The sequence below is a fragment of the Branchiostoma belcheri genome, unplaced genomic scaffold, assembly GCF_001625305.1.
Source record: "Branchiostoma belcheri isolate BF01 breed outbred unplaced genomic scaffold, Haploidv18h27 scaffold260, whole genome shotgun sequence".
NCBI lineage: Eukaryota > Metazoa > Chordata > Leptocardii > Amphioxiformes > Branchiostomatidae > Branchiostoma > Branchiostoma belcheri.
The window spans coordinates 199,228-226,967 of record NW_017803866.1 but is presented as its reverse complement, the minus strand read 5'-3'; the positions used below and the strand labels follow the sequence as shown (position 1 = coordinate 226,967).

At 42.6% G+C, this 27,740-nt stretch overlaps 3 protein-coding genes across 3 annotated transcripts; all 3 read left to right on the top strand.

Annotated features, from left to right (window-relative positions):
* The first annotated feature begins 4,008 nt into the window (after positions 1-4,008).
* On the top strand, positions 4,009-9,312 carry LOC109472014 (zinc metalloproteinase nas-34-like). Its single transcript, XM_019771586.1, has 9 exons — positions 4,009-4,093; positions 5,682-5,725; positions 5,969-6,050; positions 6,301-6,418; positions 6,605-6,783; positions 7,309-7,524; positions 7,691-7,867; positions 7,988-8,290; positions 8,951-9,312. The coding sequence occupies exons 1-9, from the start codon at positions 4,009-4,011 to the stop codon at positions 9,310-9,312; spliced, it is 1,566 nt and encodes a 521-aa protein (XP_019627145.1).
* Positions 9,313-9,763: 451 nt separating this feature from the next.
* LOC109472013 (properdin-like) lies at positions 9,764-12,063 on the top strand. The gene is made up of 5 exons (XM_019771585.1): positions 9,764-9,779; positions 10,273-10,452; positions 11,185-11,358; positions 11,606-11,636; positions 12,060-12,063. Exons 1-5 carry the CDS (start codon positions 9,764-9,766, stop codon positions 12,061-12,063), a joined length of 405 nt encoding a protein of 134 aa, XP_019627144.1.
* Positions 12,064-12,909: 846 nt separating this feature from the next.
* On the top strand, positions 12,910-27,506 carry LOC109472012 (coadhesin-like). The gene is made up of 11 exons (XM_019771584.1): positions 12,910-13,138; positions 13,414-13,587; positions 15,562-15,735; positions 17,793-17,966; positions 19,645-19,818; positions 20,000-20,173; positions 23,451-23,624; positions 23,806-23,979; positions 25,971-26,144; positions 26,340-26,562; positions 27,278-27,506. The coding sequence occupies exons 1-11, from the start codon at positions 12,910-12,912 to the stop codon at positions 27,504-27,506; spliced, it is 2,073 nt and encodes a 690-aa protein (XP_019627143.1).
* The last annotated feature ends 234 nt before the right edge of the window (positions 27,507-27,740 follow it).

The following is a 27,740-nucleotide window of genomic DNA, read 5'->3' as shown; positions in this document are numbered from 1 at the left end:
ATACCTGTAAGTACCTGTCGTTTGCCATTTGAATTCCATTGCAAAAGAAATCTAAAAAGTATTCTATTGCATAAAATATCACAACTAGAATGCTGAAAACTCTTTGTCTGATCTGCTAATTTTTGAGGAGACCGATCAAGATATCTTACTGCACCGCTGCTAATACAAACCCGGTGGTGCTTTTTAACGCATTTTGTAAAAATGTTAGCTGTTTTGTCGCTCCTTACCTGTGGGAAAGAGTGTGTGTTTGTCACATTGTCAAGCCAAGTCCGAGACGACGGGATTTCCGTCCATGAAATCATGAATTCTTGTCAGGTTAAATTCGACATGGATGGTCTCTAAAACTCTGGTACTCTGACGTGGTCTGTGCCCTACCAAAGCGCATGTTAACACAGCTAAGACTTATAGGCTATTTGCCCATACAGTATCATAACTTTAATGGTCTAGTTTCAAAGTCGCTGTGTAAATTTGGTTAAAAACCTGAAATTTCTAGCAAAGATCTTGATATACTTATGACATGACGTTGTACAGCTCACAAGGCTTCCATGGCGTTTTGTAGAGGGTGTAACTGTTTTGTCTCACCCTGGGTGAAACATGTCGATGATATGGGCATTTTACCGCCCAACTCACTCCCCTGCTTGCCATGATGTTTCAGTGGAGTCTTTAAAATTTCTTATTAATGTCTTTAATGTCACATTCTAATATAAAGGTTTAATACTCCCCCTAGGTACTTTTAGTTTTGAAGAGCACTTTTACCATAAGTTTGAAGTAAGACCTATTTTTGTACCGTAATTACCTCTCGCTTAAGTGCATTCTGCAATGCGGGAAAGGGCAGAAAGGGTCAAGTAAGCGACAAAAATATCCTGCACAACAATAGAGATAATTATACGGGCAACCGTCATTATTAAACCTGTCAAAATTGACACTCCACGATCGCTGATGGCTATTGTGAAGACAAATTTTGAGGCAGCGCCAGAAATTTGCCATTTCTTTCTTAGGACGGCCATGGTAGCACAGAAAGCAGAACTTGCAACAAGCTCTGTGCAGTTTGTCTTTATCATATTTTATCAATCGTGGTGTTTTTGTAGTACTGAAATACGTGTAAAATCGGGATTGTTCAGTGAACCGGAAGATCCAGCGAGGGTTTTTTTCTTGTAAGTATTTGCAGTTCACATTTCTTTGGAAACTTTAATGGCTCTTTGTGAAAAAGACAAGCCTCTCGGTTGGGTTAAGGCGTCCTAGGCTTATGGGAAAGTAGCATTCTATACATATGCCTGTAACTTTTGATAGCTTGGTCGCACCGCGACGAAACTTCACACAATTTATTTGAACATAAAACGCATTGAATAAAAGTTACTTCAGTTTTTCTACACCTGGATTGTGGGTTAGAAATACACATTTTGGCTAAAAAAAATAGCCGTTTATTTCATGAATTACGCGCAGGCGGTAATGACACCTTCCATCATTATATTTTACAAGAAGAAAGCCAACCCCATACAGGTTATTTCTGTCCGAGGCTATTTTGTTTAAAATGGGTATTTTGTCTCAGTTTTGGGTCAAAATCACAAGAAACAGCTATTTTTGGCCATTTTTGGTTTGAAAAATCGCCCCAGTAAGAAAATATGATGATGAAGAAAATATCCAACTTGATGCAAAATAGCCTCGGACAAATTTAATAAGAAAGTAATATTACGTAAACATGGATTACTTTAAAGATCAATTATGTTGTTTTCAGCTGCGCGTAAAGTCGTTTAATTCATACAGGGGAAACATACAAATGACCGCCGGTAACACCGAATTCGAACACGCGTTCTATTCGAATGACGTCAGATCAGACATGTTGGAACATGATTCGGGTTCGAAACATGTCTGTGGCCATCGTGCAGACACACGCCCGAACTCGAACATTAATATCAGCCTAGGCCGCCTTAACCCACCCGAGCTACAGTAATTTATTCATAGGTTTTAAATTCCAGCGCGTTAAGTACGTTTGGTGCCCGCCAGTCATGGTCCATTCTTAGCAGACAAACCGCTATTGTCAACAAGGCATTCCTTACTTTCACACTGACTTAACTTCAAGGCGAAAATCCATACGATCAACATGCTCAAAACAAGAGGAATACAAGTAATGATCTATATACATGTACATACCGTTTGTGACATTCGGCCACCCACTGTCTGATTTCTGTTGTCGGCACGTTAAAACTTGAATTTTCTTCGTTAGATTGATGATCATTATTTGACGTTTTGGGTACACACAATGGTGGAAAGGAATGTTTTTGAGCCAATGTACGGAATTTTCATACATGTTTTAGTGCACACAAAGACAGGATGTTGTTGCATAGGGGGGTGTTTGAGTAAACGTGTACACGCGAACAAGTAGGGTTGCAGACAGATCTCAAGGTCAAGCAAAAGTTGTTGGACAAGTATCGACGCCTGCAGCTGATTGAAAACACCATCTACACTCTTAACCGCACTATTAATCATGTTCTTGCAGTGCCACCTTTAGAGACAACTAAGTAGTGCAGGGTAGCATTATCAAGACAATATATTATTGATACTAGACTGTGATAAGTACAGCGACTTTCGTAATTTATATAGGAGGCTGTATTTACATACTCTTCTGAGTTGATTTCAGGCACATGTGTTGGCTCTGTTACTATTCAAGCTAATTCAGTTGTGAGGTTGACACTTAGACTTATACAATTAGACACATTGATGAAACTTTGACAGGGCAGTTTGAGAAATTGAAATTTGACCACAAGATTGGTTTCCCAGAATCTAAAAATTGCACATAGCATTTTCTTCTCAATGATTATGTGACTCATTTGCAACTATCTCGATCATTGGGGATGGTTTGATATTGTTACATTGAAAACCAGTACACAAAAATAGAATTTGTTTTAAAATATTGATAGTTATTATGCTAATATGTCCCGGCCATTGTTTTTGGTAGTGACAATATACACGGTAAGCTCTTATTGCAAGTACATGCAGGTTATGTGAACTTATGGCATGGATTATGTATTGGTTTATTTCAATTTTTATCATATTTTTGCTGCTGTTTGTACGAGGTTTAGATTTTCCCACCAAATGCCATCAACGATCAAGGAAAATGGGTGTGGCCGTATATGACCTGCTCGATAGCTCCGCCGTCCGATACAACAGTGAAGGGCAGCTTGTTGAAGATGCATTTTGCCAAGGGGATCCGGGGTGAATTTAAACTACAGGCATGAGGTCCCTGGGTTCTGTCATAAACAAGTACTCCCCACTGTGGCTTCTCCAGCAGCTTGAATAGTGAATCGACCCCCATATCAACATAAACTAATAAACATCCTAGACCGTCCAGCCACAAAAACAATGGCAGGGACATATTAGAATAATAACTGTCAATATTTTTGAACAAATTCTAATATTTTTGTGTACTGGTTTTCAAAGTAACGATATCAAACCATCCTCAATGGTCGGGATAGTTGTAAATGAGTCACATAATCATTGACAAGAAAATACTATCTGCAACTTTCAGTTTCTGGAAAACCAACCTTGTGGTCAAATTTCAATTTTTCAAACTGCCCTGTCAAAGTTTTATCAATGTGTCTAATTGTAGAAGTCTAAGTGTCAAACTCACAGCTGAATTAGCTTGAATAGTAAGTGTTTCTAGAAATATGGGTTGTAATTGTGGATCTCTTTCAGAACTGTTCAAGTAACTGCCAGACAATCTCTATCACACTACCAGGCAAACCTTCGCAGGACATTGTTGTCATTACATATGTACTTTATATTCTGGGTTAGGTCACTAACTTCTTTATGTACAACTGTATATAAATTCCTTATCTGTTTTCAATATGTTTTAAACCCAAAGTGTCTTCAAGAGTCTTGGTCACCACCTTAGCCATCCATGTTACCAGGGATAGAATGAGATCTAATTATTCGTTGGCCGAATTTATTGGGTGCTTATATATCATTATATTATTGCTGATGTGTGTTTAGATGGTGTACGCTGACACGATGGCGGGCCGGTGTACATCAGAATTTTGCTGGTGGATGGTTCTGGTGCTGATAGCGACAACCACAAAGGAGGTGGCTGGGCAAGGTACACTTTAAGTTATTTCCTATAATTCCCTTGCTGTCGAAAACACACATTCGAAAATTTGTCGTAAAAAGGTAATATTGAAAGTACGTGAAGACGCTTATTTCTTTTATTTTGGCGAATATTTTCATTCAATACTATTTTTAAATGTTTTACAGTTAGCCCAAATATTGCGTCTTGTAACCAAATACTTTTGTCTTTGCCGAACGCGCCAAGTAACGGGAGAGAAAAGCCTAGCAACCGACCGCGGTTACTACAAATACATCTTTGCCACTTTTTACATTTCAGTGCGTACATAGTGCGGATGAAATGTATTGATATATTTTAGTCTGTACCATGGGTATGCTGTTTTCTCTCCTGTTTCTCCTACTCCTCCCATTTCGTTAACTGGATTCAATTTCTTCATTTCTTGGCCAAATGACGTGAAATATTCTAGGAAGGTAGAGTGGCCAACTACCTCCAGACGTGTTTCATTGTTATTTCAGTCCACACCATACGTATGGGCTGAAAAGCCTGAAATGCTGTTTTTATTCCTTCTTCTTCTTCTCCTTCTCCTCCTCCTTCTATCCCTTTCCATTTCTTTAAATGGATTTAATGCCTTTCCTTTTATACAGATACAGTTTTACGTTGAATAGATTAAATTCCACACGTGATTATTCAACGTAAATTTATACCTGTATACGAAATTTCAGGTCATTTGACCCTAAAAGGAAAGACATTAAATCCATTTAAACCTCATTTTCATAAAAAAATGAGAATATATAATAACTGCCTTCAATTTTATACTAGGGGGTTTTCAAAGTTATTCTGGGTGAACATCATTAAACATATTTTTAATGACCTCATTTGCATAATTTATGAGGAAATGTCAGAATGGCATTCTTTGTTAAGATAAGACTGTCTTTGGCCGGAGAATATGATCAACTGATCCTATTTCTATACTCAGGGGGTGATTTATAATTCGTTAGTCATTAAGTTAAACATAATTTGGCGAAGATCCGAGATCGTGGAACTCTAGTTTAGCCATGATGCGGTACCTTTAGATACCCGTATCTACTATAAAGCATGACAAGAGATATCAAGCGATATCCGGATGGGTATACGTAGTCGTAGATTGTAAATATAGAATATATAATTATTACAGCTCACTGTAATACAGCTGAACAGTGCAATTCTTCTTAAGCTTTAGATACAACACTCTATATTGACATGTAAGAATTTCCAATAAAACAGTACTACTGCTGCTTATAGTCAAGAAATTATACTCAACAACTCGTATTGAAAGTATTAGAAAATAGTACCTTCAATACTCTTTGACAATTATTTCCACCAAGAGAATCATAAATTGTATGTATTTTTGAAGGTAAGGGGGATCCGGTGCACGGATCTGGTCGGGTGGCGATGGATAACATCATTGAAATAAACAAAGGTAAGAACTTCATATTCAATTTATGTCTACTAAACATAGTCCTTCCTTAATCACATCAAGGGGGTGAATTACTGCTATTTTAAATGGCTTAATTTTTTTTTTTCACTTGTTCTTCCATGTATCATGTGTTGATGATACTAATCACGACTTTTTTTTCCACAGGTCTCCATCTGTTTGAGGCAGACATCAAATACTACGGACCGTCGGTATGCATTACATGTACTTTCAGAGTATTGCCTCACCAAAAGTACTCGACCAAAACATTGTTTTGAGACGCAAACAAAATTAAACAAATGTTTTCTTCTAATACTTAGAGTAAACTTTGTATGTCATTTACTTCCCATTATTGTAGTGTTTTGTGTAATGTATGAATCAATGGAAAATCTGCATGTCTGATTTTGTTTAGTCAGACGTAACTATGTTACAACCATTTTACCCTCTCATTTCAGTACTCTCGTAATGCCATCAAAGACTCAGCCAGGTTGTGGGATTATAAGGAGATCCCATTCGTCATCAGGCAGGGTGATTACTGTAAGTCCATGTTGTGTTCTCAGTACAAGGTCACATGGGCTCTTATGGATACCGAAGTAACGCTCACAGAAGCAGCATTTCTTCGCCCTAAGTCACAAACATTAAGCTTGGGAAAGTTTGGCTAACTGACTGCACCTGTAGTTACTCTTACTTTGTAGGGGTGACATAGATAACACAACAGGCAAATACTTGAATATGTCCTTTGTATAACTAGTTGTTGAAACATAAAAATGTATTTTTGATTGTCCAGCTACATCTGAGGTGTCACTTATTCAAAGTGCCATGGAAGAGTTCCATCAACATACGTGTTTACGATTTGTACAGAGAAATAGCCAGAAGGACTTCCTACATATCCAACGACTAGAAGGGTAAGAATCAACTACTCAGCTGCAGGCAATGTACAAAAATCAACTTTAAACATGCTTAGATAAATTTTGAACATCCATCCATGACATAAACTAATTTATATCCCTCGTAGATCTACATTCACCCCACCATAGCCAAACCGAATGCATAACCTTCTGGCGAAGTTAAAGATGTTCTATGCTTTGTAGATGCTGGTCATTTATTGGTCAGAGGCATGAAGGTGCTCAGAACGTGAGTCTCGGTACCGGCTGTGTGCATAATGGCATCATCGTTCACGAGCTGATACACGCTGTGGGCTTCTGGCACGAACATTCACGGCCGGACAGGGACACCTGGGTCGAAATTCTTTGGAATAACATCATAGAGGGTGAGTCTACTCTACTCACAATTTTTTGTTGTCGTTAATAGTTTTATTTGAGCTGCTCTTTGCTTTTGAAGGTTACAGATTCGATCAGTTCCTAATGTTTTATTTGCTAATATTAGTAGTAATTTAGAAATGTAATAACTAGGCAACTGGCTTTGTATCTTCACGGTTCAGAAATGGGGTTTTCGTATGACAGAGGTATTTGAAAATTAGTCCTTTTGTAGGATAAATCGCTTTTAGGCGACGCCTCAGGGGCAAGACTAATAGTAATTATGTACCCACTTCAGGAATTTTACCTATTGCACATTAATTTCTGTAATGTCCGTGCATGTGGAGTTACCAATTGTGTGTCGACAACAGAGGAAAATAAAGTCTTCCTAAACAAGCATCCAGACATCGACAAATTAACAACCAGAACCATACCACATGTCAAATTAATCAGCAGATAAATAGCCTAAATATCAAACTAGAAACCGTCGCCACGGCAATCCTTTTTATTTTAAATCTTTTTTTGTTATTTTCTGGCAGAAAATAAGCACAACTTTAACAAGCGCACGGAGGACGAGAGCAGTACACTTGATCTGCCGTACGACTACGGTTCCGTCATGCACTACGGCAACAAGACATTTAGCGTTAACGGGCAGCCAACTATCGAGGCGCTTTTCCCATTCACTGGCACTATGGGACAGAGAGACGGCATGAGTGCAGGGGACATCGAGAAGATCAACACGCTCTACAATTGTGGTGAGTGTTGCAAATATTTGCAGCGCCGTGCTTGCAATATGAGTAAACAACTGATATTGACGTAATGTAGGTATTGACAGTTTTGATTAAGGCAAGGTGAACATTGCGAAGTATTTTAGTATCTAAGTAAAGACAAACCGAGAACTTTATTTTCCCACATTTCCAGACACCCAGAAGTGGAGGACCGATGGCCGCTGTGGCACTGGCTTCCCAGCTCCAGGAGCGACACCTGGCGAGTGTAACCCGCACGGCCAGTTCCCGTGCTGCTCTGCAAATGGATATTGTGGATCTGGGACAGAATTCTGCGACTGCCCAGGGTGTGTTGACTTCACCAGCGAACTTGGTGAGTTTATGTTAACTCCTTGAGCTACATTATGAGCTCTAAAGTTTTTAGTCATCTTATGGCAATTCATCTCAGTCATTTTCTTCACTTCTCACATTTGTAACTGTCTGTCCATGTCAGGATGCCCTACGGTTGTCCTATACGGTTCCCACACTGTGCAGAGCTCTAGGATGACGTCCTACACCATGACGGGAGACACTCACGAGGGCCGGCCCGTGTATTTCAGCAGTGCAATCTGCGACTACCTGTATTACTCGGGCGACAGTATCCTTGAGTGGTGGGTGGGGTCGCAGGTTGGGGGCACCAGCATAGGCGTGCGCGTCAGAGACTCCCACCTGTACGCTGACGAGATCACCGGGACGTTCCGTCTGTGGGACGGCCAGGAGTGGGCAGAGAACCCGGATGTAAAGATCGCCTGCTCTGGTTTGTAGGACCTACCATATTTGGGGAACATATGTGAATATATCCGTCAACGTTTCATTTACGATTTTAAGCGAATTTGCATCCCATGTATACACGGAGCTAGATTTAAGAGCTATTTCAATTTTGTAAGGCCATGTTGATTTGATAATATGGATGACATCCTCTGCAAACCCCGAAACTGATGCCAGCGTGCGAATAAAAAAAAAGTTTCCAAAAAAAGTGTTGCCTTCATTATGAAATCCACAAAGGTTGTACAAATGATTAACACTCAGAAATATGGTATGGTAAACTTTACACTCTTCATCTTTATTTCTTCACTTTTTGTTCTTTTCCTTTGGAATTGATTTTGACATTCTATGACATGAGTGCCGTGTTTTATTATTTTATTGTTGCAATTTGCCGCATATGTTTGCTCATTTTGCAGCTGCATTGTACAATTTACTGCATGGTCAAAAACTTCATGCGCGCGCGGATTTGAAAAATTCATGCGCGCGCGGATGTCATCCAACTAATCAAATAAACATAGCCTAACCTAGCCAAAAGATTTCCAATTTCTTTTCTTTTCCAATCCTGGGGCCCCTGAAACCTTTTTGCAACCTCCCATTTACGCTTGAGAAATTTTTTATACAAAGTCTTCGTTTTCATTCTCGTTTGTTTCAGATGACGTCCCAGCTGGCGTTGTAGTTCCACAGTCGGTAGGGGGCGCTACAAACTGTACAAGGGTCAGTCTGCAAGGCGATGCCAACATCCAACATCCAAGCATTACTACCTACACCAGAATAGACCAGACCAGTGGGGGCAGACCTGTCTACGTTAGTGACACAGACAGCCAATACTTTCTCTTCTTCGTCGATGACTATAAGCTGTGGTTGGTAGGTCCCACGATCGGACAAGCCTCCGGCTCCGCTTATGTCAAGGACTGCGCCATGACGCCTGACCAGATCAGGTCACAGTGGCGGCTGTTGGTCGACGGTCAGTGGCAAATCATCCCGTCAGTTAATGCAAGCTGTGTCGGTAAGTAATTACCTTTGTCAGAAGGTTATGTGTTTGGGTACACCATACATAGGTGTTGCTGTTTGTAATCGGGTATAACTTCAGAAACGTTCTGGACCATACAGCAAATTGAACAAAACGGCTGCAAAATAAACAAATACATTTTACCTTACCTTACCGTACAGAAACATCGATTGTAGCATGAAACCCCAAATACCCAACTGACAGTTCTAAATAGAACACTGGTTCTACATGTTCCTACAGCAGAAGGCGTTGGAAGATTCCATTGCTGCATTGGGGAATAGGCTATTGGAACACTTCACATTGTCATCAAAAGACTGTATATGTTAGGAAAAAAACAAGTTCTTGACGCTCACGATTCCGTGCTAATCTACATCGGATTTTTTCCGTCCAGTACTGGAGTATGGCTGCCAAGTATGGCATCCTGGGCTAACTGTCGCTAAATCCGAATCGATCGAGATGGCACGGATCCACGGTGACGGATCAGAGCTTGCAAATAATCCTTGGGGCTGAAATTAACTCACTAAAATATCTCTACAGGATCTCTCCAATGACCCGTTATCCCTAAGACGCTGTGATTCATGCAGAAAAATTGCTCAATCCCTACTGCGCATGCATTCCCCGGACTAAAACAAGTGGCTCCCATGAGATTTCTGACAAAATCACTATGCAGGTCTAGTAATCAGCTAGCCTCAGAAAGCTAGAACTGTAAGATTCACGAAGAGCCCTATTATGTATAAAGCAACTTTATTGATTGACGAACTCCGTATACGTAGAGCCCTAGTCACAAGCGACCAGAATTGGTATGTAGGTGAAGTGATGCTTCGCATCACATTAATTCGTAAGCGTGCACGTCGTCAGATTATTTTGTACAACTGGCGTGACAAACATACATGTCGGGCAAAACAAGGGTGCGGACACCCTGGAGCGATGTTGATAATGACTATAAACTTTCTGTCGCAAAATAGGTGCAGTTGACGGCGGTTGGTCTGACTGGGGCCCATGGTCTGGCTGCAGCGTGACGTGTGGAGTCGGGACGGAGACCCGGGACAGAACCTGCACCAACCCTGCACCAGAGAACGGGGGGGCAGACTGTGACGGACCTGCTCAGGAGACACAGGCATGTGACACGGGGATGTCTTGTCCAGGTAACTCGAAGTTATACTGCTGCAGCTAAATATTCAACGTATTCTCCCTAAGTAAAATATAATAGAAAAGAAAAGCGAATAATCCATGTTTTCAGTTAACAGTACAGCCAGACGTGTCCATTTTGCCTAACAAATTAGTAAGATAATGGTTGTTAAAGTAATTTACTGTACTGCTTTTATCCACTATACAACAATACAACCAGTGATGTCTATAGTACTCCTTTAAAATGGCGAAAAATTTCTGTTTCCTGAATACTTCAATCTTATTCTGTCTCCAATTAGTTGACGGTGGTTGGTCCGACTGGGGATCATGGTCTGGCTGCAGCGTGACGTGTGGAGTCGGGACAGAGACTCGGGACAGAACCTGCACTAACCCTGCACCAGCGAACGGTGGGGCAGACTGTGACGGACCTGCTCAGGAGACACAGGCCTGTGACACGGGGGTGTCTTGTCCAGGTAACTCGAAGTTTTAATGAGACAGCTGTATCTTTATTGATTGATTGATTGTATCTTTATCGCAACTCACTACGCAAAGTATTATTGAAAGAATTGGCAATGTTTTCATTTTAAACACAACAGAGATGTCAATTAGATTTTGATTCCAAAGGCAATTATTTTCCTTGCGAATACCTTTTCTCTTGTGCGAAAATTCAACGATTAGTGTCTACAGTTCTCGTTTGAATAACAGATTTAGTTTTTTTAATATACCCACATTTGCCTCCTTACATACAGTTGACGGTGGCTGGTCCGACTGGGGCCCATGGTCTACCTGCAGCGTGACGTGTGGAGTCGGGACAGAGACTCGGGACAGAACCTGCACCAACCCTGCACCAGAGAACGGTGGGGCAGACTGTGACGGACCTGCTCAGGAGACACAGGAATGTGACACGGGGGTGTCGTGTCCAGGTAACTCAAAGTTATATCGAGACATATGTATCTTTATTACAACTCTCTAAGCAAAGTATGATTGAAAGAATTGGCAACGTTTTCACTTCCAACACAGCAGAGGTGTCAGAATTTGAACCCAAAGGCAGTTATTTTCCATTAGAATGCCTTTTGTATTGTAAAAGAATTCAACCATTAGTGTCTACAGTACTTGTTTGAATGACGAAGATTTAGTTTTTTCACAGTATTCACATTTGCCTCCTTACAGTTGACGGTGGTTGGTCCGACTGGGGCCCATGGTCTGTTTGTAGTGTGACGTGTGGAGTCGGGACGGAGACTCGGGACAGAACCTGCACCAACCCTGCACCAGCGAACGGTGGGGCGGACTGTGACGGACCTGCTCTGGAGACACAGGCCTGTGACACGGGGTTGTCTTGTCCAGGTAATTCCGAGTAATACTGCTGTTGCTGTAAACTCAACGTATTCTCCCTAGTAAGCAAAATATGATGGAAAAGAATAACGAAAGATTCATGTTTACAGTAAACAATACCACATGAGGTTTCCATTTTGCCTAAGAAATTATTAACATACAGCTTCTTTAGGCATTTAATTCTACTGGTTGTTTCACTATAAAAAAACATCGATGTCTATAGTAATCCTTTAAAATGGCGAAGTTTATTTTGTTTCCTGAATACCTTCAATCCTATTCTGTCTCCATACAGTTGACGGTGGTTGGTCCGTCTGGGGATCATGGTCTGGCTGCAGCGTGACTTGTGGAGTCGGGACAGAGACTCGGGACAGAACCTGCACCAACCCTGCACCAGAGAACGGTGGGGCAGACTGTGACGGACCTGCTCAGGAGACACAGGCCTGTGACACGGGGGTGTCTTGTCCCGGTAACTCGAAGTTTTATTGAGACAGCTGTATCTTTATTGATTGATTGATTGTATCTTTATCGCAACTCACTACGCAAAGTATTATTGAAAGAATTGGCAACGTTTTCATTTTAAACACAACAGAGATGTCAATTAGATTTTGATTCCAAAGGCAATTATTTCCTTGCGAATACCTTTTCTCTTGTGCGAAAATTCAACCATTAGTGTCTACACTTCTCGTTTGAATAACAGATTTAGTTTTTTTAATATACCCACATTTGCCTCCTTACATACAGTTGACGGTGGCTGGTCCGACTGGGGCCCATGGTCTACCTGCAGCGTGACGTGTGGAGCCGGGACAGAGACTCGGGACAGAACCTGCACCAACCCTGCACCGGAGAACGGTGGGGCAGACTGTGATGGACCTGCTCAGGAGACACAGGCATGTGACACGGGGATGTCTTGTCCAGGTAACTCGAAGTAATACTGCTGCAGCTAAATATTCAACGTATTCTCCCTAAGTAAAATATAATAGAAAAGAAAAGCGAATAATCCATGTTTTAAGTTAACAGTACAGCCAGAGGTGTCCATTTTGCCTAACAAATTAGTAAGATAATGGTTGTTAAAGTAATTTACTGTACTGCTTTCATCCACTATACAAAAATACAACTAGTGATGTCTATAGTACTCCTTTAAAATGGCGAAAAATTTCTGTTTCCTGAATACTTCAATCTTATTCTGTCTCCAATTAGTTGACGGTGGTTGGTCCGACTGGGGATCATGGTCTGTTTGTAGCGTGACGTGTGGAGTCGGGACGGAGACTCGGGACAGAACCTGCACCAACCCTGCACCAGAGAACGGAGGGGCAGACTGTGACGGACCTGCTCAGGAGACACAGGCCTGTGACACGGGAGTGTCTTGTCCAGGTAACTCGAAGTTTAATGAGACAGCTGTATCTTTATTGATTGATTGATTGTATCTTTATCGCAACTCACTACGCAAAGTATTATTGAAAGAATTGGCAATGTTTTCATTTTAAACACAACAGAGATGTCAATTAGATTTTGATTCCAAAGGCAATTATTTTCCTTGCGAATACCTTTTCTCTTGTGCGAAAATTCAACGATTAGTGTCTACAGTTCTCGTTTGAATAACAGATTTAGTTTTTTTAATATACCCACATTTGCCTCCTTACATACAGTTGACGGTGGCTGGTCCGACTGGGGCCCATGGTCTACCTGCAGCGTGACGTGTGGAGTCGGGACAGAGACTCGGGACAGAACCTGCACCAACCCTGCACCAGAGAACGGTGGGGCAGACTGTGACGGACCTGCTCAGGAGACACAGGAATGTGACACGGGGGTGTCGTGTCCAGGTAACTCAAAGTTATATCGAGACATATGTATCTTTATTACAACTCTCTAAGCAAAGTATGATTGAAAGAATTGGCAACGTTTTCACTTCCAACACAGCAGAGGTGTCAGAATTTGAACCCAAAGGCAGTTATTTTCCTTTAGAATGCCTTTTGTATTGTACAAGAATTCAACCATTAGTGTCTACAGTACTTGTTTGAATGACGAAGATTTAGTTTTTTCACAGTATTCACATTTGCCTCCTTACAGTTGACGGTGGTTGGTCCGACTGGGGATCATGGTCTGTTTGTAGTGTGACGTGTGGAGTCGGGACGGAGACTCGGGACAGAACCTGCACCAACCCTGCACCAGAGAACGGTGGGGCAGACTGTGACGGACCTGCTCAGGAGACACAGGCATGTGACACGGGGGTGTCTTGTCCAGGTAACTCGAAGTTATTCGAGACAGCTGTATCTTTATCGCAACTCCCTATATAAGCAAAGTATGATTGAAAGAATTGGCAACATTTTTACTTTCAACACAGCAGAGGTGTCAGATTTTAAACCCAAAGGCAGTTGATTTCCTTAGAATGCCTTTTTACAGGGCGAGAATTCAACCATTGGTTTCTGCAATACTCGAATGAGTGACCAAGATTTAGTTTTTTCACAATACCCACATTTGCGTCATTAAAGTTAACGGTGGTTGGTCCGACTGGGGGCCCATGGTCTGGCTGCAACGTGACGTGTGGAGTCGGGACGGAGACTCGGGACAGAACCTGCACCAACCCTGCACCAGCGAACGGTGGGGCAGACTGTGACGGACCTGCTCAGGAGACACAGGCCTGTGACACGGGGTTGTCTTGTCCAGGTAATTCCGAGTAATACTGCTGTTGCTGTAAACTCAACGTATTCTCCCTAGTAAGCAAAATATGATGGAAAAGAATAACGAAAGATTCATGTTTACAGCAAACAATACCACATGAGGTTTCCATTTTGCCTAAGAAATTATTAACATACAGCTTCTTTAGGCATTTAATTCTACTGGTTGTTTCACTATTAAAAAAAAAACATCGATGTCTATAGTAATCCTTTAAAATGGCGAAGTTTATTTTGTTTCCTGAATACCTTCAATCCTATTCTGTCTCCATACAGTTGACGGTGGTTGGTCCGACTGGGGATCATGGTCTGGCTGCAGCGTGACTTGTGGAGTCGGGACAGAGACTCGTGACAGAACCTGCACCAACCCTGCACCAGAGAACGGTGGGGCAGACTGTGACGGACCTGCTCTGGAGACACAGGCCTGTGACACGGGGGTGTCGTGTCCAGGTAACTCAAAGTTATATCGAGACATATGTTTCTTTATTACAACTCTCTAAGCAAAGTATGATTGAAAGAATTGGCAACGTTTTCACTTCCAACACAGCAGAGGTGTCAGAATTTGAACCCAAAGGCAGTTATTTTCCTTTAGAATGCCTTTTGTATTGTACAAGAATTCAACCATTAGTGTCTACAGTACTTGTTTGAATGACGAAGATTTAGTTTTTTCACAGTATTCACATTTGCCTCCTTACAGTTGACGGTGGTTGGTCCGACTGGGGATCATGGTCTGTTTGTAGTGTGACGTGTGGAGTCGGGACGGAGACTCGGGACAGAACCTGCACCAACCCTGCACCAGAGAACGGTGGGGCAGACTGTGACGGACCTGCTCAGGAGACACAGGCATGTGACACGGGGGTGTCTTGTCCAGGTAACTCGAAGTTATTCGAGACAGCTGTATCTTTATCGCAACTCCCTATATAAGCAAAGTATGATTGAAAGAATTGGCAACATTTTTACTTTCAACACAGCAGAGGTGTCAGATTTTAAACCCAAAGGCAGTTGATTTCCTTTAGAATGCCTTTTTTACAGGGCGAGAATTCAACCATTGGTTTCTGCAATACTCGAATGAGTGACCAAGATTTAGTTTTTTTCACAATACCCACATTTGCGTCATTAAAGTTAACGGTGGTTGGTCCGACTGGGGCCCATGGTCTGGCTGCAACGTGACGTGTGGAGTCGGGACGGAGACTCGGGACAGAACCTGCACCAACCCTGCACCAGCGAACGGTGGGGCAGACTGTGACGGACCTGCTCAGGAGACACAGGCCTGTGACACGGGGTTGTCTTGTCCAGGTAATTCCGAGTAATACTGCTGTTGCTGTAAACTCAACGTATTCTCCCTAGTAAGCAAAATATGATGGAAAGAATAACGAAAGATTCATGTTTACAGTAAACAATACCACATGAGGTTTCCATTTTGCCTAAGAAATTATTAACATACAGCTTCTTTAGGCATTTAATTCTACTGGTTGTTTCACTATTAAAAAACATCGATGTCTATAGTAATCCTTTAAAATGGCGAAGTTTATTTTGTTTCCTGAATACCTTCAATCCTATTCTGTCTCCATACAGTTGACGGTGGTTGGTCCGTCTGGGGATCATGGTCTGGCTGCAGCGTGACTTGTGGAGTCGGGACAGAGACTCGGGACAGAAACCTGCACCAACCCTGCACCAGAGAACGGTGGGGCAGACTGTGACGGACCTGCTCAGGAGACACAGGCCTGTGACACGGGGGTGTCTTGTCCCGGTAACTCGAAGTTTTATTGAGACATCTGTATCTTTATTGATTGATTGATTGTATCTTTATCGCAACTCACTACGCAAAGTATTATTGAAAGAATTGGCAACGTTTTCATTTTAAACACAACAGAGATGTCAATTAGATTTTGATTCCAAAGGCAATTATTTTCCTTGCGAATACCTTTTCTCTTGTGCGAAAATTCAACCATTAGTGTCTACACTTCTCGTTTGAATAACAGATTTAGTTTTTTTAATATACCCACATTTGCCTCCTTACATACAGTTGACGGTGGCTGGTCCGACTGGGGCCCATGGTCTACCTGCAGCGTGACGTGTGGAGCCGGGACAGAGACTCGGGACAGAACCTGCACCAACCCTGCACCGGAGAACGGTGGGGCAGACTGTGATGGACCTGCTCAGGAGACACAGGCATGTGACACGGGGATGTCTTGTCCAGGTAACTCGAAGTAATACTGCTGCAGCTAAATATTCAACGTATTCTCCCTAAGTAAAATATAATAGAAAAGAAAAGCGAATAATCCATGTTTTAAGTTAACAGTACAGCCAGAGGTGTCCATTTTGCCTAACAAATTAGTAAGATAATGGTTGTTAAAGTAATTTACTGTACTGCTTTCATCCACTATACAAAAATACAACTAGTGATGTCTATAGTACTCCTTTAAAATGGCGAAAAATTTCTGTTTCCTGAATACTTCAATCTTATTCTGTCTCCAATTAGTTGACGGTGGTTGGTCCGACTGGGATCACGGTCTGTTTGTAGTGTGACGTGTGGAGTCGGGACGGAGACTCGGGACAGAACCTGCACCAACCCTGCACCAGAGAACGGTGGGGCAGACTGTGACGGACCTGCTCAGGAGACACAGACCTGTGACACGGGGGTGTCTTGTCCAGGTAACTCGAAGTTTGAATGAGACAGCTGTATCTTTATTGATTGATTGATTGTATCTTTATCGCAACTCACTACGCAAAGTATTATTGAAAGAATTGGCAATGTTTTCATTTTAAACACAACAGAGATGTCAATTAGATTTTGATTCCAAAGGCAATTATTTTCCTTGCGAATACCTTTTCTCTTGTGCGAAAATTCAACGATTAGTGTCTACAGTTCTCGTTTGAATAACAGATTTAGTTTTTTTAATATACCCACATTTGCCTCCTTACATACAGTTGACGGTGGCTGGTCCGACTGGGGCCCATGGTCTACCTGCAGCGTGACGTGTGGAGTCGGGACAGAGACTCGGGACAGAACCTGCACCAACCCTGCACCAGCGAACGGTGGGGCAGACCTGTGACGGACCTGCTCAGGAGACACAGGAATGTGACACGGGGGTGTCGTGTCCAGGTAACTCAAAGTTATATCGAGACATATGTATCTTTATTACAACTCTCTAAGCAAAGTATGATTGAAAGAATTGGCAACGTTTTCACTTCCAACACAGCAGAGGTGTCAGAATTTGAACCCAAAGGCAGTTATTTTCCATTAGAATGCCTTTTGTATTGTACAAGAATTCAACCATTAGTGTCTACAGTACTTGTTTGAATGACAAAGATTTAGTTTTTTCACAGTATTCACATTTGCCTCCTTACAGTTGACGGTGGTTGGTCCGACTGGGGCCCATGGTCTGTTTGTAGTGTGACGTGTGGAGTCGGGACGGAGACTCGGGACAGAACCTGCACCAACCCTGCACCAGCGAACGGTGGGGCAGACTGTGACGGACCTGCTCAGGAGACACAGGCATGTGACACGGGGTTGTCTTGTCCAGGTAATTCCGAGTAATACTGCTGTTGCTGTAAACTCAACGTATTCTCCCTAGTAAGCAAAATATGATGGAAAAGAATAACGAAAGATTCATGTTTACAGTAAACAATACCACATGAGGTTTCCATTTTGCCTAAGAAATTATTAACATACAGCTTCTTTAGGCATTTAATTCTACTGATTTTTCACTATAAACAAAAAACATCGATGTCTATAGTAATCCTTTAAAATGGCGAAGTTTATTTTGTTTCCTAAATATCTTCAATCTTATTCTGTCTCCATACAGTTAACGGTGGTTGGTCCGACTGGGGATCATGGTCTGGCTGCAGCGTGACGTGTGGAGTCGGGACGGAGACTCGGGACAGAACCTGCACTAACCCTGCACCAGCGAACGGTGGGGCAGACTGTGACGGACCTGCTCTGGAGACACAGGCCTGTGGCACGGGGGTGTCTTGTCCAGGTAACTCCGAGTAATACTGCTGTAGCTGTAATCTGAACGTATTCTCCCAAATCAAAATATGATGGAAACGAATAACGAAGGATTCATATTCTCAGTAAACAATACAACAAGAGGTGTTCATTTTGTCTAACAAGTTAGTAAGATACTGGTTCTTAAAGTAATTAATTTTACTGTTTATTTCTAGAATACAATAATACGACAAGTAATGACTATAGTAGTCCTTTAAAATGGCGAAATTTGTTTGTTTCTAAATATCTTCAATCTTATTCTGTCTTCATAAAGTTAACGGTGGTTGGTCCGACTGGGGCCCATGGTCTGGCTGCAGCGTGACGTGTGGAGTCGGGACGGAGACTCGGGACAGAACCTGCACCAACCCTGCACCAGAGAACGGTGGGGCAGACTGTGACGGACCTGCTCACGAGACACAGGCATGTGACACAAGAGTGTCTTGTCCAGGTAACTCGAAGTTATAACGAGACAAATGCATCTTCGGCTAGAGTTTCTACCTCTGTGTCCTGTACCATGTCTTGTACTCTGTTGTTTCAATAAAAATAAAAATAAAAAAAGTATTATTGAAAGAATTGGCAATGTTTTCACTTTCAACACAACAGATATATCAATTGCATTCTGATCCCAAAGGCAATTATTTTCCTTGCGAATGCCTTTTCTCTTGAGCGAAAATTCAACAATTAGTGTCTACAGTTTCCATTTGAATAACAAAGATTTAGTTTTTTCACAATACCCGCATTTGCCTCCTTACATACAGTTGACGGTGGTTGGTCCGACTGGGGATCATGGTCTGGCTGCAGCGTCACTTGTGGAGTCGGGACGGAGACTCGGGACAGAACCTGCACCAACCCTGCACCAGAGAACGGAGGGGCAGACTGTGACGGACCTGCTCAGGAGACACAGGCATGTGACACGGGGGTGTCTTGTCCAGGTAACTCGAAGTTATACTGCTGCATCAAAATATTCAACGTATTCTCCCTAAGTAAAATATAATAGGAATAAAAAACGAAGGATCCATGTTTTCAGTTAACAGTACAGCCAGAGGTGTCCATTTTGCCTAAGAAGTTAGTAAGATAATGGTTGTTAAAGTAATTTACGGTACTGCTTTTTTCCACTATACAAAAATACAACCAGTAATGTCTATAGTACTCCTTTAAAATGGCGAAGAAGTTCTGTTTCCTGAATACTTCAATCTTATTCTGTCTCCAATTAGTTGACGGTGGTTGGTCCGACTGGGGCCCATGGTCTAACTGTAGCTTGACGTGTGGTGTCGGGACGGAGACTCGGGACAGAACCTGCACCAACCCTGCACCTGCGAACGGTGGGGCAGACTGTGACGGACCTGCTCAGGAGACACAGACATGTGACACGGGAGTGTCATGTCCAGGTAACTCAAAGTTTTGCTGCTGTGACTATAAATTTTAAGATCATTTAGAAGATAAAAAGAAACGTAAGCAGTTATCCCTGCTTTTTTTACTATGCAAGAATACAACCAACAAGTACTCCTTTGGGAGGGCGAAGTTTCACATTTTACAGACTACTTTGAATATTTATTTGTATCCTTATAGTTGACGGTGGTTGGTCCGACTGGGGCCCATGGTCTGGCTGCAGCGTGACGTGTGGAGTCGGGACGGAGACTCGGGACAGAACCTGCACCAACCCTGCACCAGAGAACGGAGGGGCAGACTGTGACGGACCTGCTCAGGAGACACAGGCCTGTGACACGGGAGTGTCTTGTCCAGGTAACTCGAAGTTATATCGAGACAAATGCATCTTGATTGATTGATTGATTGATTGATTGATTGATTGATTGATTGATTGATTGATTGATTGATTGGTTGATTGATTGATTGTATCTTTATCGCAACTCCCTACGCAAAGTATTATTATGAATAATATTAGCTTCGGCCAGAGTTTCTACCTCTGTGTCCTGTACCATGTCTTGTACTCTGTTGTTTCAATAAAAATAAAAATAAAAAAAAAGTATTATTGAAAGAATTGGCAATGTTTTCACTTTCAACACAACAGATATGTCAATTGCTTTCTGATCCCAAAGGCAATTATTTTCCTTGCGAATTCCTTTTCTCTTGAGCGAAAATTCAACCATTAGTGTCTACAGTTTTCATTTGAATAACAAAGATTAAGTTTTTTTACAATACCCGCATTTGCCTCCTTACATACAGTTGACGGTGGTTGGTCCGACTGGGGATCATGGTCTGGCTGCAGCGTCACTTGTGCAGTCGGGACGGAGACTCGGGACAGAACCTGCACCAACCCTGCACCAGAGAACGGTGGGGCAGACTGTGATGGACGTGCTCAGGAGACACAGGCCTGTGACACGGGGGTGTCTTGTCCAGGTAACTCGAAGTTATACTGCTACAGCTGATTATTCAACGTATTCTCCCTAAGTAAAATATGATAGAAAAGAATAACAAAGGATCCGTGTTTTCAGTTAACAGTACAGCAAGAGGTGTCTATTTTGCTTAACAAATTTAGTAAGATAATGGTTGTTAAAGTAATTTACTGTACTGCTTTTTTCCACTATACAAAAATACAACCAGTAATGTCTATAGTACTCCTTTAAAATGGCGAAGGTGTTTCCTGAATACTTCAATCTTATTCTGTCTCCTTACAGTTGACGGTGGTTGGTCCGACTGGGGATCATGGTCTAACTGCAGCGTGACGTGTGGAGTCGGGACGGAGACTCGGGACAGAACCTGCACCAACCCTGCCCCAGAGAACGGAGGGGCAGACTGTGACGGACCTGCTCAGGAGACACAGACCTGTGACACGGGGGTGTCTTGTCCAGGTAACTCGAAGTTATATCGAGACAGCTGTATCTTTATCGCAACTCCCTAAGCAAAGTATGATTGAAAGAATTGGCAACGTTTTCACTTTCAAAACAGCAGAGATGTCAATTTTTATCCCAAAGGCAATTTTTTTACTTCCGCATGCCTTTTGTACTGTGCGAGAATACGACCATTCGTGTCTACAGTACTCGTTAAAATGACCAAGACTTAGTTTTTTCAAAATACTCATATTTACGTCTTTACAGTTGATGGCGATTGGTCCGATTGGGGCCCATGGTCTAACTGCAGCGTGACGTGTGGGGTCGGGACGGAGACTCGGGACAGAACCTGCACCAACCCTGCACCAGCGAACGGTGGGGCGGACTGTGACGGACCTGCTCAGGAAACACAGGCCTGTGACACGGGGGTGTCATGTCCAGGTAACTCGAAGTTATATCAAGACAGCTGTATCTTTATCGCAACTCCCTAAGCAAAGTATGATTGAAAGAATTGGCAACGTTTTCACTTTCAACACAGCAGAGGTATCAGATTTTGAACCCAAAGGCAGTTATTCTCCGTTAAAATGCCTTTTTTACAGGGCGAGAATTCAACCATTGGTTTCTGCAGTACTCGACTGAATGACCAAGATTTAGTTTTGTCACAATACCCACATTTGCCTCCTTACAGTTGACGGTGGTTGGTCCGACTGGAGTCCATGGTCTGGCTGCAGCGTGACGTGTGGAGTCGGGACGGAGACTCGAAACAGAACCTGCACCAACCCTGCACCAGAGAACGGTGGGGCAGACTGTGACGGACCTGCTCAGGAGACACAGGCCTGTGACACGGGGGTGTCTTGTCCAGGTAACTCCGCGTATTACTGCTGTAGCTGTAAACTCAACGTATTCTCCCTAAGCAAAATATGATGGAAAAGAATAACGAAGGATTTATAATTTTCGTAAACATACAACATGAGGTGTTCATTTTGCCGAACAAGTTAGTAAGATACTGGTTCTTAAAGTAATTAATTTTACCGTTTATTTCTACAATACAATAATACGACAAGCGATGTCTATAGTAATCCTTTAAAATGGCGAGAGTTGTTTGTTTCTGAATATCTTTAAGGTCTCGGACCGGAGTTTTTTTCACGATTTTGGATCCGGCGGACACCCTCAGACCGAAGGGCTATAACTCCGCCAAAAAAAGTTCGCCGGGAAATCTCACTACATCAGTCAACGGAGGTTTCCAGCCGGCTTCCGATACAATTTTGGTTATTGTCCGTCGACTCTATAATTTGGGTAGAAACTGTAGTTAAACGTAAATTTTGGATACGAAAAATGTAGTTTTTTTGCAGTTTTTTCAACGGACCTGCTTGGAAAAAACGAATTTTCCCAGGCTAACGGCTTATATGCTGAAATAGCTTACTACTTTCTGTTTCTGAAAAACAGAAAAAAATATAGGTTGTTGCGATAAGTTTTTCGCAAAATCCGGTGACGCGAACCCCTAGAAATTCCACATAGAACGCAGCTATTTGGGTCGACAGACGACAAACCGCATCACCCTTGCTCGCGGACTAATACCAAAAACGCTTCGCTGGCCGTCCATCTTCACCGCGCCGAAAAACACTACAAACCCAAGGCTTTTTGATCAATTAAAAACCTAGCTGAAAACCTACAGCGATCGCCGAGCTATGGGGAGCCAAACCTAGCGTGACAACCTCGCAGATCCGGCGATTTACTGCGCACTATTTGGAACCCTGGTCAGAATTAAACTCCGACCCGGAACCTTAATCTCATTTTTTCTTTATACAGTTGACGGTGGTTGGTCCGACTGGGGCCCTTGGTCTAACTGCAGCGTGACGTGTGGAGTCGGGACGGAGACTCGGGACAGAACCTGCACCAACCCTGCACCAGCAAACGGTGGGGTAGACTGTGACGGACCTGCTCAGGAGACACAGGCCTGTGACACGGGGGTGTCGTGTCCAGGTAACTCGAAGTTATATCGAGACAGCTGTATCTTTATCGAAACTCCATAAGCAAAGTATGATTGAAAGAATTGGCAACGTTTTTACCTTCAACACAGCAGAGGTATCAGATTTTTAACCCAAAGGCAGTTATTTTCCTTTAGAATGCCTTTTTTTGCAGTGCGAGAATTCAACCATTGGTTTCTGCAGTACTCGATTGAATGACCAAGATTTAGTTTTTTCACAATACCCACATTTGCGTCCTTACAGTTGACGGTGGTTGGTCCGACTGGGGCCCATGGTCTGGCTGCAACGTGACGTGTGGAGTCGGGACGGAGACTCGGGACAGAACCTGCACCAACCCTGCACCAGAGAACGGTGGGGCAGACTGTGACGGACCTGCTCAGGAGACACAGGCATGTGACACGGGAATTTCTTGTCCAGGTAACTCGACGTTATGCTGCTGTGACTTCAAATTTAAAGATCATTTAAAAAGATATAAGGAGACGTTAGCAATTATCCTTGCTTTTTGTACTATGCAATAATACAACCAATAATTACTGCTTTGAGGGGGCTAAGTTTCAGTTTTTACAGAATACTTCGAATATTTTTTCTATCCATTCAGTTGACGGTGGTTGGTCCAAGTGGGGTCCATGGTCAAACTGCAGCGTGACGTGTGGAGTCGGGACGGAGACTCGGGATAGAACCTGCACCAACCCTGCACCAGCGAACGGAGGGGCAGACTGTGACGGACCTGCTCAGGAGACACAGGAATGTGACACGGGGGTGTCGTGTCCAGGTAACTCGGCGTTATTCTGCTGTGACTTTAAATTCAACGTATATTCCCTAAGCAAAATATGATAAAAAAGAGTAACGAAGAATCACGTTTTCAGTATACAATACAACAAGAGTTGTCCATTTTGCCTAACAAATTAGTAACAAACTGGTTCTTTAAAAATTTAATTCTACTGTTTTTTTCACTATACAAAAAACAACCATCGATGTTATATAGTAGTCCTTTAAAATGGCGACGTTTATTTTCTTTTCTGAATACCTTCAGTCTTATTTTGTCTTTATACAGTTGACGGTGGTTGGTCCGACTGGGGCCCTTGGTCTAACTGCAGCGTGACGTGTGGAGTCGGGACAGAGACTCGGGACAGAACCTGCACCAACCCTGCACCAGAGAACGATGGGGCAGACTGTGACGGAGCTGCTCAGGAGACACAGGCCTGTGACACGGGGGTGTCTTGTCCAGGTAATTTGAAATTTTACTGGACCAGGTGTAGCTGTAAATTCAACGTATTTTCCCTAAGCAAAATATGATAAAAAAGAGTAACGAAGGATCACGTTTTCCGTAAACAGTACAGCAAGAGGTTTCCATTTTGCCTAACAAGTTAGTAAGATACTGGTTCTTAAAGTAATTAATTTTTCTGTTTCTATTCTACTATACAAAATTACAACAAGCGATGTCTAAAGTAGTCCTTTAAAATGTCGAAAGTTTTTTTTTGTTTCCTGAATACCTTCAATATATATCAAGCTTATTCTGTCTCCATTCAGTTGACGGTGGTTGGTCCGTCTGGGGCCCATGGTCTAACTGCAGCGTGACGTGTGGAGTCGGGACGGAGACTCGGGACAGAACCTGCACCAACCCTGCACCAGAGAACGGTGGGGCAGACTGTGACGGACCTGCTCAGGAGACACAGGCCTGTGACACAGGGGTGTCGTGTCCAGGTAACTCGAAATTATATCGAGACAGATGTATCTTTATCTAAACTCCCTAAGCAAAGTATGATTGAAAGATTTGGCAACGTTTTTACCTTCAACACAGCAGATGTGTCAGATTTTGAACCCAAAGGCAGTTATTTTCCTTTAGAATGCCTTTTTTTTTGCAGTGCGAGAATTCAACCATTGGTTTCTGCAGTACTCGATTGAATGACCAAGATTTAGTTTTTTCACAATACAAACATTTGCGTCCTTACAGTTGACGGTGGTTGGTCCGACTGGGGCCCATGGTCTGGCTGCAACGTGACGTGTGGAGTCGGGACGGAGACTCGGGACAGAACCTGCACCAACCCTGCACCAGCGAACGGAGGGGCAGACTGTGGCGGACCTGCTCAGGAGACACAGGCCTGTGACACGGGGGTTTCTTGTCCAGGTAACTCCGAGTAATACTGCTGTAGCTGTAAAATCAACGAATTCTCCCTATGGAAAATATGATAAAAAAAATAACGAAGGATCCATGTTTTTAGTAAACAATACAAAAGAGGTGTCCAGTTTGCCTAAAAAAATTAGTAAGATACTGGTTCTGTAAGCAATTAATTTTTTTCACTTTACAAAAATACAACGAGCGATGTCTATGGTAGCCCTTTAAAATGGCGAAGGTTCTTTTGTTTCCTGAATACCTTCAATCTTATTCTGTCTTCATACAGTTGGCGGTGGTTGGTCCGACTGGGGCCCATGGTCTAGCTGTAGTCTGACGTGTGGAGTCGGGACGGAGACTCGGGACAGAACCTGCACCAACCCAGCACCAGAGAACGGAGGGGCAGACTGTGACGGACCTGCTCAGGAGACACAGGCCTGTGACACGGGGGTGTCGTGTCCAGGTAACTCGAAGTTATGCTGCTGTTACTATAAAATCCATCATCATTTGGGATATGTTAAGAGACTTAGGCAATCATTTTCCCCTCTTTTTGTACTATGCAAATAAACCAACCATTACTCCTTTGAAGGAGCGAAGTTTCAGGGTTTTTTTCCTTATATTACTTCAAATATTAATTTGTATCCATGTAGTTGACGGTGGTTGGTCAAATTGGGGCCCATGGTCTGGCTGCAGTGTAACGTGTGGGGTCGGTACGGAGACTCGGGACAGAACCTGCACCAATCCTGCACCAGCGAACGGAGGGGCAGACTGTGATGGACCCGCTCGGGAGACACGAAAGTGTAACACAGGGGTGACTTGTATAGGTAAGTTATATCGAGTTTCATTTTATATGTAACTCATACGGCCATGATTCTAAAGATTGATCATCAGATGCTGCAATGACACCTTACTGGTACATGTAATAAAGATACCTTTAACCTATAAAGCTAATAAAAGCAGATCACATTTTGACAAATTGTGTCTTTTAGTGTCTTCTCTTTTATCATTGTCCACTCCAGATTGTTCCGACCTCTACCCTGGCCTGCGCCCAGCCATGACCTTTGGCAGGTACCAGAACCAGTGCTTCTGGTCCTCCACTAGGAGCAACCGACGTCTGAACTACATGGCGGCCCGGCAGGTGTGCAGGTCCCATGGCGGGACACTGGCTATGATCAAAAATGCTGATGTGCAGACATTCCTCACTGAACACCTGAAGAGAGTTAACGGTCGTAGAGCCCAGAGGTAAATAATGTAATATTGGCGTAACTTTTTTGAAAAAAAAAGGATAATGTGGGGAGAACATCAGCTAAATTTGCTGACCAGTGCTCCACCGTGTATTGCTGTTAAAAAATTAATACATAACGAGTTTTATTTTCCTACAATGACTGAGGCCTATCCCGTGTGCAAAGTCATACAGAATATTATACACAACTGTATTTAACTTCTTGTTTCAACAAACTTTGAGACTCCAAAGGATAATTTAACCATGCAGATAATATCAATTTCATTGGGCTGAAGTTACAGTATTTAAAAGGCCCCCGTGTGCCTAGCCCAACAAAGAGATTTCTCTGACCTTTACAAATCATTAGCTTGTAATTTATAGTAAAAAAAATTGTTATAATGGATGCTTCTTATATACAACAGAGCATCCAATTCATAGCACAATACACTACGAAAATTAGAAAAAAATGGGCAAGTTGTATCTTATCTGGGAAAGTTGTATCTGGCACATCTGCATACATTCGTACGAGATTTACCACTAATACACTTGTTTGAAAAAAATTTCTTCGTACCAGAACCTGTGTTTCTTTATTCATCCAATTAATCAATCACTCACTCACTCACTCAATCAATCAATCAATCAATCAATCAATCAATCAATCAATCAATCAATCAATCAATCAATCAATCAATCAATCAATCAATCAATCGGTCAGTCATCAATTCCTTATTTTAGGTCTTACTGGATGGGCCTGGATGACCTGACCATTGAGCGTAGTTTCGTGTGGAATGACGGCACTTTACTGGGAAGCTATCGCAAGTTCCGGTCCAGAAACGCCCCTCACAAGGACTGTGTGGCACTGTGGAGGACCAGCAGACTGAGTCGCTGGATCCCATCAAAATGCAGGAAACGACTGCCCTACATCTGTCAGATGGGTGAGCAACAAGTGTCGAAATACACATAAGAGATTAGATGAAGTTATTATTAGTCTGAAAAAAGTGCATGTCGAGTCAAAGTCAACCAATATCGCAAAACCATCATCTATTGGGCACAGAAATCATTATACACAATTATATTAAACTTCTTGTTTCAACAAACTTATAGGGGTTAGATGAAGTGATTATTGGTCTGGAAATATTATATGCTGAGTCCAAGTCAGCCAACATTGCAAAAGCATCATCCACTGGGCACACAAACA

Excerpts from the sequence above, each read along its gene's own strand:
- LOC109472012 (XM_019771584.1), top strand. The coding sequence starts at position 12,910 with ATGGCGAAAAATTTCTGTTTCCTGAATACTTCAATCTTATTCTGTCTC. Across the intron at positions 20,174-23,450 it reads CACGGGAGTGTCTTGTCCAG|TTGACGGTGGTTGGTCCGAC; the intron begins GTAACTCGAAGT and ends GCGTCCTTACAG. Across the intron at positions 23,980-25,970 it reads CACGGGGGTGTCGTGTCCAG|TTGACGGTGGTTGGTCAAAT; the intron begins GTAACTCGGCGT and ends GTATCCATGTAG.
- LOC109472013 (XM_019771585.1), top strand. Across the intron at positions 10,453-11,184 it reads CACGGGGATGTCTTGTCCAG|TTGACGGTGGCTGGTCCGAC; the intron begins GTAACTCGAAGT and ends CCTTACATACAG. Across the intron at positions 11,359-11,605 it reads CACGGGGGTGTCGTGTCCAG|TTGACGGTGGTTGGTCCGAC; the intron begins GTAACTCAAAGT and ends GCCTCCTTACAG.
- LOC109472014 (XM_019771586.1), top strand. The coding sequence starts at position 4,009 with ATGGCGGGCCGGTGTACATCAGAATTTTGCTGGTGGATGGTTCTGGTG. Across the intron at positions 6,051-6,300 it reads CATCAGGCAGGGTGATTACT|CTACATCTGAGGTGTCACTT; the intron begins GTAAGTCCATGT and ends TTGATTGTCCAG. Across the intron at positions 6,419-6,604 it reads CATATCCAACGACTAGAAGG|ATGCTGGTCATTTATTGGTC; the intron begins GTAAGAATCAAC and ends TATGCTTTGTAG.